At 39.9% G+C, this 7,544-nt stretch overlaps 2 protein-coding genes across 5 annotated transcripts in view; one reads left to right on the top strand and one right to left on the bottom strand.

The window, feature by feature from the left end:
* CENPP (centromere protein P) overlaps nt 1-7,544 on the bottom strand; it is a 484,341-nt gene that overhangs the window by 85,613 nt on the left and 391,184 nt on the right. The window lies entirely within an intron of this gene.
* The window catches only part of ECM2 (extracellular matrix protein 2), a 43,499-nt gene continuing 38,812 nt past the window's right edge, over nt 2,858-7,544 (top strand). The window contains exons 1-2 of one of the 2 annotated variants that reach the window (XM_019505116.1): nt 2,858-3,100; nt 6,823-7,141. In XM_019505116.1, coding sequence (XP_019360661.1) covers nt 6,847-7,141 — 295 coding nt within the window. In that variant the 5' untranslated portion in view covers nt 2,858-3,100; nt 6,823-6,846. The remainder of the gene's footprint in view (nt 3,101-6,822; nt 7,142-7,544) is intronic. The other variant, XM_019505115.1, reaches the window with a different exon arrangement.

Here is a 7,544-nt window from a genome sequence, read left to right as displayed (position 1 = left end):
CTGCATGTGCCTGTTGCCCCGCCTCAAAGGGGTCTGAGGTGGGGCAACAGGCATGTGCACACTCATCTGGATGTGCCCTGTGAATCTCAGGCAGCCTTAGGGAGTGGAGGGAAATTCTCCTGCTCCTCTGCAGCTGGTTTTGCCTCAACTGCTGTGGGTGTGAGGCAAAACTAGTTGCAAGGGAGCAAAAGAATTTTCCTCTGCTCCTGAGGCTGCCCTGGGCTATCCCTCAAGCCTGGCAGCAGCTAAAGCAAGCAGCTCTGGGGTTCAGGAGGGGAAGAATTCCCCTCAGCTCTGTGGGACTGCCGCAGCTGGGGAACCCAAGGCATGGGCTCTCCAGTATCCTCATGCTAGGCTGCATGGGCAGGTAGCTGGCCAGGGAGGACTCCTTCTCCCTCTCTCTTGTGGCAGCTGCTGGGAAGGGAGGGGGGAGAATTCCCCTTGGCTTCCCAGGGCTGCCTGGGCCAGGGCTGGGGTAAACCCCCTGAGGGGGAGGCTCCCCCAAGGTTTTCCAGCACTTGAACAGGGGGCTCCTTAATCACCTATGGGGGGGACAGCAGGGGGTTTGGGGCATGTACTGGGGAGACAGCTGGGGCACCTGGCTGGGTTGGCAATGGGCTGCAGGCTGGGAGATGTGCTCTAGTGCCCTGTGCCTACTGGCCTGGGTCACTGCAGGCCTCCCCCTGCATTTCCCAATTGAAAACTGAGAGTCAGTTCAGTTGGTTATTGGTTAAAGGAAGCTGCTTAGATTGAATACATTCTGCCTTGGGCTTTCTGACTGTCTGTATTTATCGCACGTGTCCTATTTCTCCCTCTCTCCTTCCCTTTCCACATCCACATCCACACTCACACCCACACCCACTGAGCGCATCTGATCACTTTCTTTATCTCATCTTTAAAATTCAATCTTTTTCTTCTAATCCTAGTACAAAAGCCCTTGTCTGCTCTTTGCCCATCTCTTACCTTGACAACTAGAATACTTTCCTCTCTACACTTGTCACAATCTTACCTTGTTTCTACCCTCAGATTCCAATAAAAATGACTTTGACTATGCTACTTACACCTTAAGATGTCATACAGGTTTCCCTCACCAATCACGGTTTTGAGTATCCATGCTTAATACTCTATATACCATTTTGGCTACCACGGTATACAGTTTTGAGTAACTACGGTTTTTCATGGCCATGCATCAGCCTGCCACCTGCCATTTTTCCCATAAGCCTTTTGTCTTGCCAACCATGGGAACTTTCAGGAACCTAATCCCAGCAGTTGGCAAGGGAAACCTGTACTTGACTTTCCTTAACCTTCTGCATCAAAGTCAAGCCTTTTGTTCCTCACATTCAAGGTTATACAAAAGTATTCTTATTTGCATTTCCACTCGCATCTTCTTTCTGCCCCATGATATCTGCCTGCTCCTTTTATATTGTTTTTTCTGTCTCCTCTAGTGTGTGGCATGACCTTGCTCTTGTGTTACACACATCTTTCCCTTTTTTATTCAGATGTCACCCAAAATATAACATGCATCTTTCTTGTTATCTTAACACTCGGGGCAGTAGTGTATTTGTATTTGTAAAAATAAACCCCTGTTCCCCCAGAATATGTGTTTTTCTTGGCGCATTTCATTTAGTTTGTGAGTTCCTATGGCAAGTATGATTTCTTCATGTGCATTCCAACCCACTGCAAACACTGATAAAAGTTAATTTTTTTCCTCTTGTGATTACAAAGTGACATACAATATAATTAGAATAACTGCTGAAGAGACAATGTGCTTTCCTGGTATTTATTCACCACAGACATACAGGCCGCATCTACGCATTCATTAATGCACAGTGCCTACTGTGCATTAAATTTAGTACTTATATAATCAAGAACTAAATAAATGCACAGTACACCGCCCTACTGTGCATTAGCGTGATCGCACGCTTTCTGTGTAATGCTTAATGAACAGTAAACTAATACTACTGTGCATTATTGTATTAGCACAGTTTTTGCTATGTACAGTAGAATTAGTCTACTGCACTTTAAGCATCTGCCCACTAACAATCATGGCAGACTAAACCATATATATACCATAATTTTCTACCTAGAATTTTCTCATGTGGATTCAAAAAACCCAAAAATGTTCAAAAGCTTAAACAACCATAGAGAACTCAGACTACTTCATCTACTAGGTACATATATCATTTCTGAAACAGCAACTCAATGTCTCAGGAAGCTGTGGCAGTCTCCAGATATTCAAGCTGAGCATGAAGAAACTGGCCTTGCTGGCATAAAGAGCTCTGTGGTAATGTAGCATGTCTCCTTCCCCTCATGCATTACTTTTCATATTTGGGTTACTAAATTCACGGTAGCTTCTGGATAACCATTTCAGTGTCATGTTTCAGGATGTAATTATCCTTACAATAATAAAGAAAGGGAAAATGCTTCAGTCATTTTATTTTCCACATGAATACTGTAGTTGTGATGAAATCAAGTTGCTTTAAATGGATAAAAGAATAACAAATCAAATCTATTCAACTCTTGAATGAAAAAGTTTGTTTCATATACATATTAGTATACACAGGGAAACTTTAATTAAAATGTGAATTTAGGAAACATTATCTGAGGAGAAATATTTTCTACAAAAGTTATGTTTGCATAGGTATAATACCTTAATAGAATAGTAAATTCATAGTAAAATTAAGCCACAGGGAGTCTAATTTAAAATATTTGTCGTCAAATAAGAACCAAATAAACTATAAATGTTTTCCAGGTCCCTTGAAAATAGTCCCCTCTCTTGTTTCTTATGTAAGAAAAAAGAGGACTTCCAGCTGTGCCTTGTCAGCCTACGGACCAAAAGCATTGTGCTGTTTTTCATTTTCCAAGTGAGGTTTTCAGTTTTCCAAGTAACTTTATTAGCTGTTCTCTGCATACAGAACAGAAGGACGGTTTGTCCCCAGGGAAAGACGCTATTTCAGACTTCAGTAAGGAGTTATCTAACATGTTTCAACATCCCCAACTGTTGCTCTGCTTTTTTTAAAGATATCAGTCTGAATTTGTTTCATTCGCAACTGAAGACTAATGACACCAAGCAAAATCTACTGTTAGGTTAGATGACAAGGTAAATTATGTTTTACATTTTAAATTATTCCTTAAAGCATGGTGTGGAATGGCTTAAACTACAGGTTATTATGGAATGCTTAATACTTTGCAAATACGGTTAAAAGTTAAAAGATTAACTATTTAGAGTAAAGAGCTTTTCTACAGAAAAAAAGTGTGCAGTATAAGTTGATCTGGCTTTGTTTTGTTTTGTTCAGTTTGAATGTTTGCCATACATTTCAGGCTTAAGATAAATGAAAATTCATTTAGATTATTGGTATGGCCAATCAAAACTGATTTCTATATAAAACTGATTTCTATATAAACTAGTTTCAACAACAGTATGTTAAAACCTTCAGAAATTGTGTTAATCCTGCTGTGTTTTGAGAAAAGCAATTAACTTGAAGAAAAATGTTAACTTAGGTTAGGAAAGAAAAAGTAAATAATACATTCCAAGGAATATTTATAAAAGATCATTTGCCTAGAAATTAATTATTTCAAGTGAAATAATGACAAAACAATAGATACTGAACTCTGAAAGAAGAAAATGAGAAAGCAGCAAACAATTCATCACATATTGTAGTTGAAAAGCAGAGAAGACAAAGATCTTTACTTGTCATTATTAACATGAACAAAATATTTCTGCAGAATATAAATGATACATTAACATAATATGGAAAACATGTTCAGAGTTTCAGGCAACAATGATAATACTATATTGAATTCAACATAAATCAACATTAGCTGCTGTAGATATAGTATTAGGGATAGGATATCATTATTTACTCTTGTTGCAAGATAACTGCAGCATAAATGGGTAGAGTGTACATGTATACCCAATTTAAAGCACCATAAAATAGAAAACGAGCTATAAAAATGTTCTGTAGTATATGTTCTACATTATACATAGAACATTGTTATGGCTGGTTTGTTTGGCACCTTAATTTAACATGTGACCAGGCCAACAATCAGCTGACTGGCTCTGGAACGACCCCAGGACCGACCAACAATCAGAGCCAAGAGGCTGGGGGCTATGGGGTGAGCCAAAGGGCTTCCTCTGCTAGGGACTTTAAACCTTCTGGGCATGGAGGATCAGAGGCTCCTGGCTGCGGAAGCTGAAGGGCTTTCCTTGCCTGGGACTTAAACCCCACACCCAGCAGCATAGCTATGTGATTGGGTACCTGGAGTTTAGGTGACTTTGGGTTGCAACCATGCTGCCAGCGTAACTGTGATCATGTGATTGTTCATGGTAGCTGTTTTTCTACCACCCAGGCTGGCACCCAATGCAGTTGCCTGCCCAAGTTATGCCAGTGCCTGTGCCCACCAACTCTGTCTGGGCTGCTGGGTGGGGTGAATCAGAGGCTCCTGGTAGAAGAGTCAAAATGCTTCCTCCATTTGGAACTTTCAACTTCCACCACTGTGGAGCCTCTGATTCCTTGTGCCTGGTAATCTGGCCATAGCTGCTTGACACAAGATTTTGAGAATCACTCAGGATGGGATTGACAATTAACTGAATGTCATGGCTGGAGCTGAAAAATGAGCTGATAGTTGGCCCCAGCCCAGGACTGCACCAAAGCTGGTTCCCCAATGCACTCCTGGGACTGGAGCTGACAATCAGCTGATTGTTAGTCCTTGGACCACACAGGGACTGATTTAAGACCTGGGGCTGGAGCCAACAGTAAACTCCAGCCCAACTTGCTTGTTCAGGGAGAGCCGAGGATCATGATCCCAAGCTCCCCCTACATTGGCAAGCAGTAATAGCGCAATTGAGAGCCCATGATTTCAAAACTGCACCTTCTGCTATATGTGTGGCATGACACAAAGCATGATTATTGGAATTGGTGATCAGATACAACTGCACCATTAAATAAACATATTCCAGAGGCAGAAGTGTCCTCATCTTCAGTAGAAACCAATGATACTTATTCCCCTTAAGACAAACTTGGCACCTTCTTACAGGCAAAGCATACTATTTAGATGAAAATGGAAGTGTTGAACTTTCAGGAAGTATTGAAAATTTTAATTTTTAGTCCTAAAATCTACCACTTCTACATGTATGTGAACAAAAATTGTTTATTGAAAGCAGTTCCACTTAATCCTTCACATTGGTAATTATGGTATAGTTCTATTTTCTGATACCTGTAACTAATACTAAATGGACACAACTGAAAGAGTAAATGTACTATAAATACAATGTAATCTCCATACCTGAACTTTCAAATTATATTCAGTAAATATACAAAGTATTTCAAGTGTGTTATTAAACCCTTTCTTATAAGAAAGATATAAAGATTTAACTATAACTAGATTCACTGACTACTTAACAGACTGAATTTGCATATTTCAAGAGTCTGTTTTTCCTCTGAACACTTGAAATTTTGTCCATACAAGGATACTGTAATCTATTACGCAAACTTATAGTCAGACATGAGAAAGAAGTCAGTTACAAACCACAGAAATAAGGCCATTTTTCTTTGGTCATATTTGCCATGTTGGGTATCAAGAAGAAATTGAGTTTTGAACAAGATTAGGCACCAATAGAGATAGAGCATATGTCTGACACAGAATGATAGGGATGGAAGTGACCCTAACCCTGGTCTAACCCCCTTCATGAATTTAATACTACTCCTGAATCATTCGTGATCAATTATTATCCCAGGTTTTCTTGAAAACCTCTAGTGAAGGAGATTCCACAATTGCCTTGGACATCCTAAATCTACTTTGCTGCAATTTAAAGTTATTGCTTCATGCCCTATCTTTGTAGCAAGGGAAGAACAGTTCTCCCTCCTCTTTACCACAGCCTTTCAGATATTGAAAAGTGCTATTATGGGCCTTCCTCCCCATTTTTACTTTACTTGCCTTTTATCCAGACTGAACATGCCTAGATCTCTCAACCCTTCCTAGTACAGCTTTCCTTCTAATTACTTTATAATGTTTTTGCCACCCACCTCTAGATCCTCTCCAACTTTAGAATCTAATGAGGCATAACCAGCACTAAGTAGAGTGGTAATATCACCTCTCATGTCTTACACCTAATGCTCCTTTTGATAAAAAAAAAATTTCATATTCTTTTTGTGACTGCATCACTTTGCTAACTCATCTGAACCCGCAATCTACACCTAAACCCTGTTCTTAGCGGTGGCAGATGACAGAACAAGGAGCAGCAGTCTCAAGTTGCAGCAAGGGAAGTTTAGTTTAGATATTAGGTAGAATTTTCTCACTAGAAGGGTAGTAAAACACTGGAACAGGTTACCCAGAGAGGTTGTGGAATTTTCATCCTTGAAGGTTTTCAAGACCCAGCTAGACAAAGCTTTGGCTGGGAAGATCTAGTTGGGGATGGTCCTGCTTTGAGCAGGGAGTTGGACTAGATGACCTCCCTTCCAACCCTAACTTTCTATGATTCCATGATTTGAGCAATATGTCTCTGGAAATACATTTTGTCATGAGGAAGAGATTTTCAGTTTCATGCTGCATGAATATATATTAAGGGTTCATCTGATAAAAAAAAAATCCTTCTATACACCACTCTATTTTAATTCAACTATTTTGCATATCTGTAGACAGACAATTACCAAACTACTTGAAGAACTTTCAAAATGAAAATTTTACCAAAAAGATAAAACTGACTATCCTGGCCTGCCATTTTTAGACCATATTTCTGAAAAATCTTTTAGATCTGCATTATATACATACTGCAAAAAGCTGTATCTAATTTTTTACTGTTTCCTCTATTTTCCCTTCTAGAACACTGTATGTGAGGGGGAAAACATGAAGACTACATGTTTGCTCTATTATTTCCTGCTTGTCTGTCTCGGTGTTCATTTTGTTCAAAATGAAACCAATGGAATTCCCAGAAGGCAAAGAAGGAGAATGCGTTACAGAGGATTAAGAAAGGGTCCCTCATCACACCACAGGCTTAACAGACAACAAAGGGTTAAGCCTTTGACTCCTGACATTGTAGTACCAAGTATTCCCCTTATTAATACTGATGACAGCATTACAGAAGTATTTGAGTCTCTTATAGGTTTGGGTGGACAAGAATCCAGTTACAATGTTTTACCAGGTAAGAGCAGAACTCTGTGCTATTCATCACTTCACACAACGGGGAAAAAAAATCATTGTTTCAAATGAAATTCATGCAATTGTTAATTTACACTGTTCTTTATAGAGACATCATTACTAGCAGCCCAATACTAGCAGCCCTACCTAGAATATATAAAAGCATAGTTTTATAAAACTATTTTCTAACAGCTTATATTTATATTTTATAATAACTTTCTTTGCCTCTATTTTCCTGAGCAGGGACCACATAAGCCACCCCACCGGGACCCCCTCAGGCCCCAGGGGAGGCACACCCGGGCCTAGGGTCAGTAAGGATCTAGTCAGGGAACTTCTGGAGTGACTGGACGTATTTATATCAGCTGGTCTGGGCGATCTCCACCCCAGAGTGCTGAGGGAATTAGCTG

Source organism: Gavialis gangeticus, unplaced genomic scaffold (assembly GCF_001723915.1).
Source record: "Gavialis gangeticus isolate Ggan-Ray unplaced genomic scaffold, GavGan_comp1, whole genome shotgun sequence".
Classification (NCBI taxonomy): Eukaryota; Metazoa; Chordata; order Crocodylia; family Gavialidae; genus Gavialis; species Gavialis gangeticus.
This window is presented reverse-complemented; position numbering and strand designations above follow the sequence as displayed.